Raw genomic sequence first — 14,848 nt, 5'->3', positions numbered from 1 at the left:
AGGCTTGAGTGGCACCGTGTGGTCCGATCCAACAGACGAGCTGCTGGTGAAAAAGATAATGCTGGTTCTGATAGAAAGGTGTCAGAATAGACAATGCTTCAGGAATGGTTTGAGGAGCACAGCAATGAGAGTTCGTTATCTGTGGGATGTGCTGGATAAACAGATTTTCTCAGTTTAAACATTCAAAATGTTTCATGTGTTCTGCTGTGAATAAAATCAAAATTTTACACATTGGTCACACGTCTTCTCCACCAAAGCAGTGCTGATGGGAAAGGAGTGCTTGTATACTGTATGTGAAAAGTAACCTAGAGCTTTATCAGCTGGCACTGGATGATGTTTTGAATTTTGAATTCAGTTTAGTTTTATTTGTGCCAAATGACAAAAACAGTCACCTCAAGCAGCCTAGCTTCCTAGCCTATTGCAGTGTAATTAAGGGAGGGTCCAGCTAACTATAAGCTTTAGAAATGTTTTAGGCCTAATCTCAAAAATAGAGATAGAGTCTGTCTCCTGAATCCAAACTGGAAGCTGGTTCCACAGAAGAGGGGCCTGAAAACTGAAGGCTCTGCCTCCCATTCTACTTTTAAATACTCTAGGAACAACAAGCAGGCCTTCAGTGTGCGAGCGAAGTGCTCTAATAGGGTGATATGGTACTACAAGGTCATTAAGATAAGATGGGGCCTGATTATTTAAGACCTTGTATGTGAGGAGCAGGATTTTGAATTCTGGATTTAACAGGAAGCCAATGAAGGGAGCAGCCAAGCTTCCTAGCCTATTGCAGTGTAATTAAGGGAGGGTCCAGCTAACTATAAGCTTTAGAAATGTTTTAAGCCTAATCTCAAAAATAGAGATAGAGTCTGTCTCTTGAATCCAAACTGGGAGTTGGTTCCACGGAAGAGGGGCCTGGAAGATGAAGGCTCTGCCTGCCGTTTTACTTTTAAATATCCCAGGAACCACAAGTAATATTAGTCTTTCTATCAATATTTGGTTAGAGGCCCCTGACATATGCAACTTCAGTAAATGACATGCACACACACAAAATGCTCTTTCTTCCCATTTCTGTTAATACACCAAACAATTCACATGTTAAGTTTGTTCTGTTAGTATCTCTACAGAGATAGACAATCACTGTGGAGCTTATGTCACACAACAATAAAGCTCACATTACACACAACAGGTTCTTCATTCAGTCTATGAAGACACTTTGTGTTTGCTGTAAATTCAGATGATTATTATCAAAGACCAGTCCAGCAAAAATCAACACAGAAAAGTTTGTACTTGGAAGTCCACCATAGATCTACATTGCTGTTCAAAAGTACAAATTATATTTCTTATAGTAGCTTTAAATGTGGCTATCAACAAGCTGGTGGGGGAGCATAAATCATGAGACTGAACTTTGACGCCACATTTTGAATCTAGGTTCATTCAGTGCATAGTTTTACTTTCATTAGATGCTTGCGTTAGGTTTAGGAAAGCATTGCTGTTTGAGGTACCCAGTGCATTTATACCAAGCCGTCGTACCCAAGTGTTTGTATACGTCTACTTGTACTTATGTTTACACTTCTGATCATCATAAATGGTCATGATCTGCATGTAGTGGTACAATTCACCATGTCTGTTTATAAATATTTCTCTCAGATGGCTACCACTGATGGTGATGCAGCATTAGTCATGAGTACCTCACCAGGTGGCACACTAAGCATGGGGCCCTAACTTGCTGTAACTGGTAGTGTTTTTTGTGTAAAGAAAGTCTCATTTTAATGCTTGTTTGTTGTAGGTGTGTATTTGTTCTTTTTCTCTTGAAAAGTCAACTGATATGTAGTATGGCTTGGAGGTTCCCAAGCTTGTACATAAACGTGGATATGCTGAACACACAATGTGTTGCAGAAATACAGCCAACACTATTGAACAACTACTTAACAAAGTAAGCTAATAAATAAAATACAAAAAAGAGAGAAAAGGTACTGAGTCTGACACTTGAGATTGGCTGCTGGACTACTTGTTCAATGTGTCAAGCCTGACACTTCTGAAAGAGAAAACCAGAAGAATATAAGCCAATTACAGAGTTATTCACTTAATTTACTGCTAGTGTCAACACATGTTTTTTTTTGTTTGGTTTTTTTCTTTGGATATTAACAGTAGTTGGGATCCATGAGTTGACATTCTTGTAATTTATTTACAGGTGAGTTTTCCCCCATTTCTGCCATTTGATTCAAGATGGTAACACTCGATTAGTTTAACCTTGGGGAAGGACAGAGATGATTACATCTCTGTGATAACCACAGAAGGCAGCACGCGGTGCCATTCGTGTACACGGGTACAACAAAACAGCAACATACTGAACAAGCAATTTATAACATTAACATGGACTTACTGATGTTTTTTTTCCTATTCAAATGTTCTTTGTGTTTTACTTCTTTGTACTGGTATAATGCACATGTGTTAAAATGCCTACAGTAGGTAGTAATTCAGTATTGACACACCTATGCTCTAGTTTTAATACAGAGAAAGCGTACTAGCTCCTCAGGGAGAGGGTGTGGTTGCTTTTGACACAGTAGAAACCCTGAAGTAAAACCAAACAAAACTTTGTAGTTTAACTGAAAACCATTTTAATTATGTGCAGTGTGTTGTGAAACCTGTATTTCATTTGTTTGACTTCATTGTGCTTTTTCTAGTAAACGCAGTTGGTATCAAATTGATCTAACTCCCCGCCCCCCACCCCCCACTGCAGTGCACAAAGCTATCAAATTGTTACATAATGCTGATACAATATAGTGTACGCTGTTATATACCAGGAGGATTGCCATGATTTATACATTTATACATGAAAACCAATCAACCTCTGGCTAAGCGGATTGCACAACACAGGCCAGGACTCGTCAGGCCAGGACTCTGCAGTCTATCTACTCCTACAGGCCAGTGGACACTCTTTCAATGATGAGGATGTACACATCCTGGACAGGAAGCAATGCTAGTTTGAGTGGGGAGTCAAGGAGCCCAAAGGGAAAGACCATCTCGAATTTGAGGAGGGGCCTAAGTGTACATCTTTGTGTACTTTTACATGTGCAAGTGCTTATAAAGGGCTGTGAAGCGTAGGAACTTTTTCTTAACTGCATTCTTCAGTTGTTGATAGCAAAGAACATTTCTGTTGCCTCGTCCAAATCTTTGAAACACATTAGTAGCTGGCATGAGCATATTATTGTGAAAGAGGGGATGAAGATGTGTGTTCTAAAGTAAGAGTTGAAAGTAAAGCTGAATGTTCATTGTATGCTTGTATCTACCTGTGCCCAAAGAGGTTATTTCCACCAGTCACAAACAAAGACTCCGTTTTTTAAAAACTCTGTCCTTTATCAGAAGTTGAGAATCACTCTGGATGTTCTTTGAGTTTTAAAAGTAGAATGGAGGCAGAGTTTCAGCTACCAGGACCCTCTCCTGTGGAACCAGCTCACCGTTTATATTCAGAAGACAGAGACTCTCCTCTGATGAGACTCCAAACTTTCTTTTTTGATGCATTTTATAGTTAGAGCTGGATCAGTTGACCCTGAGTTGACCCTTAGTTATCCTGTTTTAGGTTGTGACTGCTGGGAGACTTCCAGTAACTTGTCTCTCTATTACTGTAAGGGGCTTACCTTACAATATAAGATGACTGTCTTGTGAATTGCCGCAATATAAATGAAATGGAATCACATCAAATTGAACTTGGATCATACAACTCAATCAAACCTAAACTCGTCTCACCCAATTTGGACATCCAGCACAATCATCCTCATATCCTCCTGAGACCCAGCGTATTCATTATGTCCTCTGTAGTTAAAAAGTTGAATTAAAAGATAACAGATAACATGGAGAGCAGGACAGAACATGACCAATGCTTGGAAGTACCAACATTACTTTGAGTTTGACTCTGTAAAAACTGAGAAGAGCATTAGCGTCCTAGGTGCACTCTACATGGGAAGAAAACTTCTTTCTATGGTGAAAAATTCCACGGGAATGTGACACAGAGAAACCTGCCAAACACAGCAGAATGTAATGAAACGTATTTGTTGATTTCTCAGTTCAAGTCAAGTTAATAGAAAAACCTTGTCTGTGCAAGTTAACCAAGTGGAAAAGATACCTGAAATTCATTACTTATTATAATATATGAATGTCTCTCACTCTCTTCTTCTGCCTCACTGCATCAGGAAGATCCAAACCTGAGCAGTAACTCGACAAGGTGAAAGCAAAATGTGGAAAAACAGTAGTAATTTGATGAAATTATGACTATTAATTATCATGTCACATGATATGATGAGTGACAGTGGTGTAGCACAGACTCTAATGTTCAGTATGTTTCTGTTTGTTAGTTAATTCATTTCAATTAAGTTCAACTTTCTGTATTTTCTGTATTGTCAGAGAATTCTCAGCTGTATAAAACCAAAATGAAATAAACTCAAAAACAACACAAAGTTTTTGCTTCTAACAGCTACAAATTGAATCCTCAAAGCTGTCCAGCTCTTACACTGCCTGTCATGAAATCAATATCCTTAGTATCCTTATTTTCCTATTATATTGTTTTATGTACTTGAAGGCTTTTGACTCACAAAGTGCTCAGCCAGACTGAAAAACATGAAGTTTTAGTGCACAGGCATATTAATAGATAAGACACAGAAAAGAGGAACTTTGCCATATAAGCAATGTTTGAAACTGCGTGATGTCTGAAGTACAGAAATAACACCATATAAGACACATGTTGAGCTAAAAATGTTAGAGCTCTTGCAACTGCCGTTTGAGCTGTGCAGGGGTCTCTCTCTTCCGGAAGATCATTGAATAAAAATAAATATAAATGTTTTAACACACTATGAGTCGGTTTTCTCTGTTCTATCACGGGGACAAAAGAATCGGGGTTAATATGCCCCAATTTAGCATTTGTTGAATTGTTCCTTCAATCCAAAAACCATGGACGCTACAGTTAAGAAACCATTTTATGGAAAATACAATTTCTGGAGAATTTTGTTATTTATTTGCCAGTGACATAGAATCACTGACTGCCATTTAAGGTTTTGCCCATTTGTTTGTTTACACAGATAGTCCCAATGAGACTCAATGTCTTTTTTATGAGAGAGACCTGAAACAACTGTCTGAAACAATTGTATTGTAATTCAATTCAATTTTATTTGTATAGCGCCAAATCACAACAAAACTCACCTCAAGGCGCTTTATATTGTACAGTAGATACAGAGAAAAGCCCAACAATCATATGACCCCTATGAGCAAGCACTTTGGCGACAGTGGGAAGGAAAAACTCCCTTTTAACAGGAAGAAACCTCCAGCAAAACCAGGCTCAGGGAGGGGCGGGGCCATCTGCTGCGACCGGTTGGGGTGAGAGAAGAAAGACAGGATAAAGACATGCTGTGGAAGAGAGACAGAGATTAATAGCAGATATGATTCAATGCAGAGAGGTCTATTAACACATAGTGAGTGAGAAAGGTGACTGGAAAGGAAAAACTCAATGCATCATGGGAATCCCTGGCAGCCTACGTCTATTGCAGCATAACTAAGGGAGGATTCAGGGTCACCTGGTCCAGCCCTAACTATATGCTTTAGCAAAAAGGAAAGTTTGAAGCCTAATCTTAAAAGTAGAGATAGTGTCTACTGTCTCCTGAATCCAAACTGGAAGCTGGTTCCACAGAAGAGGGGCCTGGAAAGTGAAGGCTCTGCCTCCCATTCTACTTTTAAATACTCTAGGAACAACAAGTAGGCCTGCAGAGCGAGAGTGAAGTGCTCTAATAGGTTGATATGGTACTACAAGGTCATTAAGATAAGATGGGGCCTGTAGATTGTATTGTCATTTTAATTAAAAATGATAATTGCAACAATAAAAGAAACAATATTGTCCCTGATGTCCGAGCTTAGTTGAATAAACATTGGGTGCCTTGAAGGTTAAAGGAACTTTAGCCATTTTTCAACGGCCAAACGACCCATCTGATCTTAACATAATAAAGCAAGCTTTTGAGTTATAAATTAAAAAAAAAAACTTAACTCAGGAAGCGTCACACATAAGCAGCTACTCATGGTGGAGAAAACAGCATCTGGTAATGTCCATGTTTTCTAGACTAGACATCATTTTGGACTTCAGTTTATTTATATATATCACCATTTGTGTAATCACAGTGGTTGTTCTTTAATAACAATAAGAACTCTGTTGGGATAATATGGTACTATAAAGTCACATTTCACAGAGAGAAAATATAAGTTAAAGTGTGACACTCCGTGATGGAGAAAGATGTAAGAAGAATAGGAGAAGCCAATGAGAGATTATTTTCAAAGGTAAACACTGCTCATCAATGGACAATTTACAGCTTACTCATAATATCCCCCAAAATTATTTGTTTCTAGATTGTGATTTTATGAAGTGTCTGAAAAACAAATTTGAAGTAACATAATTAAGTGTTAATTACAGGTTGCATGAAAACTGGGGAGTTTAGTATGCTTACAGGCTGAAGTGGTATAGTGGCTAAGTTTACAGTAATGCACAGCAATGCTGAACTGATGGACAGTAGGCTCTTGTGTTCATGGTCAGTGTGAAGTTACAAGTGTGGAGACATCAAATTCAATTCAAAGGGCTGATGCTCTTAATGATCAGTCAACCAAATTAGCTATAAGCTTGATGGCGTCTAGGAGTTGGAACTCGGCCGTGTAGTTCGTGAAAAATCTGCTTATATTTTGTTGAATTTTGTTAACTAAATCCAGAAAGATCATTAAATCTTAGAGAAGCACAGGTCGGTGTCAGGTAGTGGTCAAGTGACCACAGACATTGGGTTTAAAAGGGAGATGAATCACCTGTTCTGCGCTCAAACATTGGTTCCTTCATGTCAGGAGCACCGAAACCTTTGCTTCCGTCAGCCACCGCTCGCCTCAGGTGTCATGAGTATTTTACTCATTCAGCTTTGTTCATTCTTCCATCCTGGTTCAGCCTGCGGACCAGTCGTAACACCGGTTCCGAAGCCGCGGTCAGCGCACCAGGTGTTACTAAAGTAAGTACATGCCTCTTCCAACCCATCACTAGCCTTTGCCGCATTTTGGTCTAGCCAGCACGCTACATGGGCACGCCAATTTATTAAGAATAATCAGTGTGTGTTTCCCCGATCGTGGCAGTCAGCTGATCAAAACTTGCTTACAAATTAAAATCTAACTCTCACAACAGAAATTATTATGTGACTTATTTCTAATTGATTCTTTTCTCCATGCTGTACTACTACTGCTGATCTTGTGTTCTGCCACCATTACTCTGGGTAATAATTAAATAGATGTGTTCATGAGGTCATACATATAAATGTATTCATGCAGTTACACAGGCAAAAAGTCTCTAGTAATGCAAATTATTACTTTTTTTTAGAGAGTAAAAGCTTATGTTTAGGTTAGCGTAAGGGTCTCCACTAACCTAAACCTCAATTTATAGGCAATAAGGGACCTACAAGTTAATAAAAGAATCCAAGTTAAAATGAGTTAAAGTTCAACATTATTTGTGTGAAAGTTTCGTAATTGTAAATATCTAAAAAAGTTAGATTTGGGAATGGAAATCCTCTTTGCCAGAATGAACTGTTAAAGTCAAATTTACGTAACAAAGTGGGGAAGGTGGGGAAATGCCACTAACAAAACCAGCCGATCAAGCCATTCTCTGTTGTTTTACTTTGAACTTGTGGAAGTTCTCTGCAAGATCTTCACACTGGAGAACATGGACACTACAAAGGAAGGTAAGCCTAAAACTTTATGATCTGATGTGTGAACATGAACATTGCTGTTTGTCTGTGTAGATTCTCTGTCATTCAGATCATGGTAGTCTAAAGAGCTTGGAAAGAAGGTGACTGGAGTTTCTTTAAGATGTTTCACCGAAAGGTAGGAAAGGAGGTCGGAGAACAGAAAATACTGTCATCCATTATGTAGCAGGTTTATTGGAGAAACTCAGGAGAATTTTCTCCAAGTACATCAGCCCAGGGACAAAATTCCCAAATATTGGTCTGCAAGGGAGATAGATAGGGGGCACCAAACACGGAGACAAGAGATAAACAAACATGAAGACAAGGCTGACTAAACACAGCAGAAGACTAGACAGTACATATGACTATGTTATGACCAGTAAAGACGCAATCAAATAAAAAAAGATAATGACATGAGTTCTATGTTTTTAACTGTATGTTAATACTGACTTCTGATACCGGTCCTGAGATGAATGACAGAGGCAAAAGTAAGTACACGTTGGCCAGTCGTGCAGTCCTCTCCCGAAGTCCTCTCCCTGAAGACCGAATCGGGCAGCAATGATTTATTCCAAAGTTCTCCATCACTGCAAAAATGAGTACAGAAAATACCCCAAATTACAAGTCCACAGTGGTTAATCCACTTCTCCCTGAAATTTTTGACTGTGAATGACAAAATTCCGTCTTCCAAAGTCACTGTTTTCTCATTCGCAGGAAACTAGAGGAAAAAACTGAACCTTCCTGAATAGCTCCGTTTATACTTATTTCTCAAATGCATCACCTTTTCCCTTCTCTCTTTCTCATACTTTCCGACATCTCACATTGTGTAACACTTTTTCTTTATACGTGCCTTTGCGCTTGACACCTGCAGCTACCATAAATGAATCAATGGTGCGTGTTTTTTCCCCTGAAAATGATGACATTGAAATCCTGGACAGTGGAAGGAGCATCACTGATGTGATAGACACAAGGGTGAAAGAGCTTGGTTCACAGGTGAGTATCAGAGGCAAGTTTTTCCACTTCTTTTACCACTAACTAGCCCATTCTGATAGTTTTAGCAATGTCCCTGACCTCTGTGAAACCTTATATTTCAGAGATTATTATTCCTCATACCGAGGCAATGATGATTATGATAAGATATGAGAATTAACGATGTACAAATACTTTGTTACCATACTTCAGGGGCATAATTTTAAGTCACTGAAAGCCTTCAAACATCAAGGTTGTTTGTGCATAAACAATTAACACATGCAAGGCAAGGGTTTTCACTAGTGATGTTCCTGGTGATTAATTTCTAATATTGACTAAAGTAAAAAATTGGACTAATTAACGAGTCTAAAAGGATCTAAAATGTTAAACTTTTGATCTGTTTTGTGTCAAAAACTCATTAAACAAAGGCATTTGAAACCATTAATCACATTCTTTAATAATGAATCATGTCACTTAATTGTGCAGCCCCTTGCATTGTGTATCAATAACTGTATCAGTAAGGCAGAACCCATCTACCATTTCCGCCGCTTATATCGCATTCTGATCGCGTTAACAAAAAGATCAGGCCTAGATTAACAGATTTATGGCATTTCTCGACAACGATGCGCCATCTGGTGGCAGATGGCTGCATAACATTACGTACACAATAATTTACTGAATCAATTAAAATGTTAACAATGACATAATTCATCTTGTCGACTAGCAGCACACCACATCCCTAGTGTGGTGAATACACCAGAGATTTTCGACATCTTTGAAATAAAATGTTTCTTTTTTCAGGGCAAAGATGAGCCATTCCATGTGTTAAATCTTGATGATATATTAGAAAAGCACAACAGGTGGATCACTAGGTTGCCTCGGGTCAAACCTTTCTATGCAGTAAAGTGCAACAACACACCAGCAGTTATCAAGATGCTCATCGCTCTGGACACGGGTTTTGACTGTGCCAGCAAGGTACCGGTGTTTCAAAGATGGATTCTGTTTATGTTCTTGTGAGTTTGTTCGTGTGAAACACATCTTTGTCTGACGCAGGGTGAGATCGAGCTGTCCCTGTCCCTTGGAGTTACCCCTGATAAGATCATTTATGCCCATACTATCAAACCACGGTCCCACATCAGATATGCCCGCACTCACAGAGTGAACTTAATGACTTTTGATAATGAGGAGGAACTCTTAAAAATCTCTCTTACCCATCCTCAAGCCAAGTAAGTAAGCAACTGCTGATATGTTTCAGCATTTTATGCAATGTCTTTTGAGAGTATTGACTATTAATGTCTGGACGCATTTTGTAGGCTAGTAATGCGAATTGCAGTGGACGACTCCAAATCTCTCGTAAGACTCAATGCAAAGTTTGGAGTCAGACTGTCCTCAGTTAGTAAACTGCTAGAATGTGCCAGACGGCTGAACTTGGAGGTGATTGGGGTCAGCTTCCACGTAGGCAGTGGGTGCACTGGAAGTTTGGCCTTCAAGCAGGCTATCACAGATGCTCGATATGCTTTTGATATAGCAGTAAGTTATTGTTGCACAAACAAACCTTTGTAAGAATACTGTACTGTACATTTAATTTTGAATAACTGCCACTAATATGGATTGGTTGTGATGATCAGTTGTTAAATTTACCACTTTCAAGGTATTTTTTAATGTCTTTATTAATGACTCATTCAGTATTGCTTTACGGATCTGATTTAAATTATGAAATATTACTGAAAGTTTTATCTTATTGTTATCAAGTGTTCATATTAATGCTAAAGTAAAGACCAATGTGATGATGCAAGGCGAGAATGTAACTGTGACACTGCACACACTCCTCATTTCTGTAACTTAAAATGACCCAAGTTTATAAAATGGACTTAATGTTGTATTCAGTATGACCTGAAATGAGTGACTGAGCCCACAAACTAATCAGGAAACTATTGAAACAATGGTATTAATATATACAAAGCAGAAGCCTTCTCAGCTCAACCCTACATGGCAAAGTCTCAAGTTTAAACAGATTATATCTTTGCAGAATTCAGCGGGCTTCCAGATGCGCCTCTTGGATATTGGTGGAGGCTTTTCTGGGACAGAAGACTTCACTGAAGTGAAATTTGAGGAGGTATTATTAATAAAAACACTGTACAGTACAGAGGGAACGTGTTTAGGACATTCAAACATAACATTGGTTGGCAGAATTTTAACTTACAATGAGTTGTTCCTTTTAATTGTGATAATATCTGTAATAAATAAGCATATGCACATTTAGTTATGTGTTAGAGCCCTGACTGCCCTGGTGACAGACATCATTCTGTTCAGATGCTGGTCACGTTATCGCTTTCCTTCATCTTTGCTCTTGTTTGCGAAGGGGACCTTGTTGGTTCGGCCTAAAATCAATCATTTTAATGTAAAACTACTGATTACTACAGCTTTTGGAGTAGTGTGATATAGATTGGAACTACCTATACGTGTTACTGTCTTGAGAAGAGAGGTGAGTTCCCAAGGAAAAGTAATTCATCAGCAGCATAAAGATGGCATATTTTGTATATGCATTTTTTTTTGTTGTTGTTGTCTAGAATATCACACAAACTCTATCCTTAGTATTTTTCATTCTGAATGTTTATCTACCACAATTTAGAATCACCAATCTCTTGTACTTCATAGAAGTATAGGTAGAGACCTCAAAGGCAGAGGTACTGCCTTTGAGGTCAGAGGTACTGATCGCTACAGAACATCTTAAATTATCAAGAAAATGTCAGAAGTATTAATAGCTCAGCAATATCCATTAACCTAATGTGTTTTGCATTCTTAGTTTTCAGAAGTCATTAATAAAGCACTGGATGAATTATTCCCACCTGCCAATGGGTTGGAGATCATCGCAGAACCAGGCCGATTCTATGTCGACTCAGCCTTTACACTGGCAGTAAATGTCATTGCCAAAAGAGTTGAGGACACAGATGAATGCAGTGGTAAATGTACAGATATGCAGTTTAAAAGCAAGTTAAATACTCCATAATGATGTGCCTTTGTATTTAAATTGAACTTAATTTCAAATATAAAGGTAAATGCTTATCAGATCGGAAGGACTACAGCTCTGAGAAGATGATGATATACTACATTAATGATGGAGTATACGGATCATTAACCTGCCTTACCAATGATGATGTCCACACCAGGGTTGAACCATGGCCTCTTAGGGTAAATAATATAAAATCACCATACTTTTGAGTGTGTGTTTATATCCAGTTTCTTGTGGTAAAGTTGGTAAGATTGTGGTTATAGCATACCATGTACATTGAAGTCATGGTTACAGTTAGGCAATTAATATGTTTATGTTACTGACATTTAAGATGTGCTGTTGATCAATATTGATGAACAGCACAACTTACTAATAGAACTCAGAATGAGACCTCCATAAGCTTCCTTTTTAATCTTAAGTCACAAAGGCTTTAAAAACTGGTTGGTGGCTGCCTGGCAACCACGATCACTAGGAAAGATTGAGTGTACCTCAACAGGTTTCAAATAGCTACTGGAGTTTGCTGGGAAACTGATTACTTAAGCTCTAGTCATGCCTAGGCCTAGAGATGCTTAGTGCCCCACTTTTAGCCACCAACTGCAATGGAAAAAGTTGTATTCCCTGATGGGTTGGGAAGTGGTTGTGGGAGGTTGCTGTCCCAGGGACAGGTCAGTAGCAGTTGCCATAGCGGCCCATCGTTTATACAGAAGACACAAATTTTTCTGCAAACCATACAGTTGATGTTAAACTGTGAACAATGTGATGCAAACTAAAAATGGAAGACTGTTTGCATTCAAAGTAAGTATTGCACCGTATCACTGTAACCAACAAGTTGTGAAAGGCAAACTCTTTGTATTTACATCTTTACAACATTTCACTACTACTCACTGTTGAGTGTGTGTTTGCAGACAAGTTTGCATCATCATTGTAATCCTCGACTGACTGCAGCATCCAACACAATCACAGGGAATTTTTTGGTGCATTATCAGCTCTGCAAATGAATTCACTTGGTTATACCGAACAACAACTTGTGAATCAGTCAAATATCACGCATTTTTCTTTTGTTACTCAATGGGACTAAGGTCTTACTACATCTTGAATTGTTAAATTTAAATCTCATTGCTTGGAAAAAAAGATAAACCTACACTTTTTACTTATAGCTCATTACAATTAAACCTGGTATTGTATGTACGGAATTCACATGGTTAGATTGTGAGAGTGCGATTAGGATTTTATATTTCATTTGCTTTCCTTACAGGCTGTTGACAACAGTGAACCGAGATACTACTCTGTTATCTGGGGTCCAACCTGCCACAGCATTGACAAAGTCACCGAAAGCTGCTGGATTCCTGAGTTGCACGTGGGGGACTGGCTTCTTATTGATAACATGGGGGCTTATTCTCTCAGTAAATCCACTGACTTCAACGGCTTTGAAAGGGCACACGTTTACCCTGTTGTGACAGCTAAGACCTGGCTCGCCATACATCAGTCTTGCTTAAAAAACACTATCAATTAATGATCAGATAATAACTGAGAAAAGAATAAGAAAATGTAACTTAATATAACTATCATTAATTTGAGAGTCGATCATTTGAGTTTTTCTTGCTGCCCAGTAATTATAGAATTGTGTAGAATTTCTGCTCCTCGAGAAATGTAAACTGAAAGATTGTTATTACATGAACAAATATTGAACATGGATAAACATGCTGTTTTGAGACTAACTTTGCAGATGTCTGAATATTGTCACGTTTTAGTTAATGGACTCAGGCGCAGACCGGGAATCTTTGCAGAGTTAACAATCAGTTTATTTACACAACGACACCTGGTGATACTATTTACAACGTGCTGGAGGGAGGGGAGGGGGGTCCAGGGTTCTGGGGTATGTGAGGGGAAAGACGGGAATCAGACGCACTCCAAAGGCTCTCTCTCTTCACTCCCCACACTGGGGAAACACAAATCCACTCACTCGTCCACACGGAAACAGGCAGGCAGGGAAAGTTCCGGGGTAGATCTGCACACAGAGACGGGGGTTAATGACGAACAGACGGAAACAACTTTACGGAGTTTAACTCACTAATGGTTGAGAGACTGACGCTGATAGCTCAACGATCCAGCGACGAGTGACACAGTGCTGCCGTCTTAAATCGGCCTTGCGATCATCCCGATAGGCAGCAGGTGCGTGGGCCAGGGGCGGGAGCCCATAATGAGCACCGTCCCGGCAGGTGAGAGAGAGAGAGAGAGAGAGAGAGAGAGAGAGAGAGAGAGAAAACATGTTGCCTAATACAGGATCAGCTGGTGAGGCACAGGGACCATGACAAATATAAATCTCCTCAGAATTGTTTTTAGTGAGTTCATACTGAAAACATAATCTAACCCTTTCAAAATTTTGCTTCATAAAATAAAACAAATTCAGGGATATGTCTCTAACAATCTCAAAAAGTGCTATGAAAACGAATAATTGTTTTACCATTGTAATGCGGTGTGAACATGAACTAGTCCTGCTTAATTTTAAAAATGATATTTACTTAAAACTACGGTGGCCCTGAGAGGCCAAACGGACTGCAACATAGGAAAACACCAGCAATGTCTCTGGGGAGACAATAACCGGACGGACCAGTTGTAGGAATCAAAATATGCTAAGAATTGCGCTGGAAGACACTTAAAAGAAGTGCAGGATCTATCGGCTTTGTGAGGAAAGAAAAGATGAGCGGTAAGTGTGTTAGCCTAACTATTAGTCTAAAAATCTGTCATCACTATTATATGAATCGTGATAAAACACACCTACCATGGCTGTGTCCGAATTCAGGGGAAGGATGCTCATAAGGACACTACCTACCTACGTCACAAGGTAGTGTCCTTAGACCACATGTGTCAAAGTCAAGGCCCCGGGCCACATCCAACCCGGCGTACATTTATATCCGGCCGGCGAGATCCTTTTATATAGATGTACTATTATTGTTATGCATATGAGGTGCTAATAATATACTAACTACAGATCCAATAATGCAGCGCTGCAGCCTCCTTGCTGACCGCTAGGCTACCTGGGAACATTCCCGCATCAATCTACTCAAACTTCTGTTATTGCGAAGCTAGCCGCTCACAATGGTGGAGAGAAAACTTGATTCTGAAAGCAGAGTGT

General features: G+C 39.2%; 1 protein-coding gene across 1 annotated transcript; it reads left to right on the top strand.

Moving 5' to 3' along the window:
* Positions 1 to 7,683: 7,683 nt before the first annotated feature.
* LOC148094692 (ornithine decarboxylase-like) lies at positions 7,684 to 13,316 on the top strand. Its single transcript, XM_087837231.1, has 9 exons — positions 7,684 to 7,730; positions 8,602 to 8,723; positions 9,501 to 9,674; positions 9,753 to 9,925; positions 10,013 to 10,229; positions 10,729 to 10,815; positions 11,506 to 11,662; positions 11,770 to 11,891; positions 12,968 to 13,316. The coding sequence occupies exons 1-9, from the start codon at positions 7,712 to 7,714 to the stop codon at positions 13,223 to 13,225; spliced, it is 1,329 nt and encodes a 442-aa protein (XP_087693357.1). The 5' UTR covers positions 7,684 to 7,711; the 3' UTR covers positions 13,226 to 13,316.
* Positions 13,317 to 14,848: the final 1,532 nt, after the last annotated feature.

Source organism: Neolamprologus brichardi, unplaced genomic scaffold (assembly GCF_056152115.1).
Source record: "Neolamprologus brichardi isolate AB-2024 unplaced genomic scaffold, ASM5615211v1 NODE_ptg000031l+_length_7269946_cov_1, whole genome shotgun sequence".
NCBI classification, from domain to species: Eukaryota; Metazoa; Chordata; class Actinopteri; order Cichliformes; family Cichlidae; genus Neolamprologus; species Neolamprologus brichardi.
Note: the sequence above shows the minus strand (reverse complement) of the source record. Positions and strands in the feature narration are given on the sequence as shown.

What these genes read in the sequence shown, in the direction of transcription:
- LOC148094692 (XM_087837231.1), top strand. An exon ending in TGAAAGAGCTTGGTTCACAG is followed by an intron (nt 8,724 to 9,500) that starts GTGAGTATCAGA and finishes TTCTTTTTTCAG; the next exon opens with GGCAAAGATGAGCCATTCCA. An exon ending in CTGAAGTGAAATTTGAGGAG is followed by an intron (nt 10,816 to 11,505) that starts GTATTATTAATA and finishes TTGCATTCTTAG; the next exon opens with TTTTCAGAAGTCATTAATAA.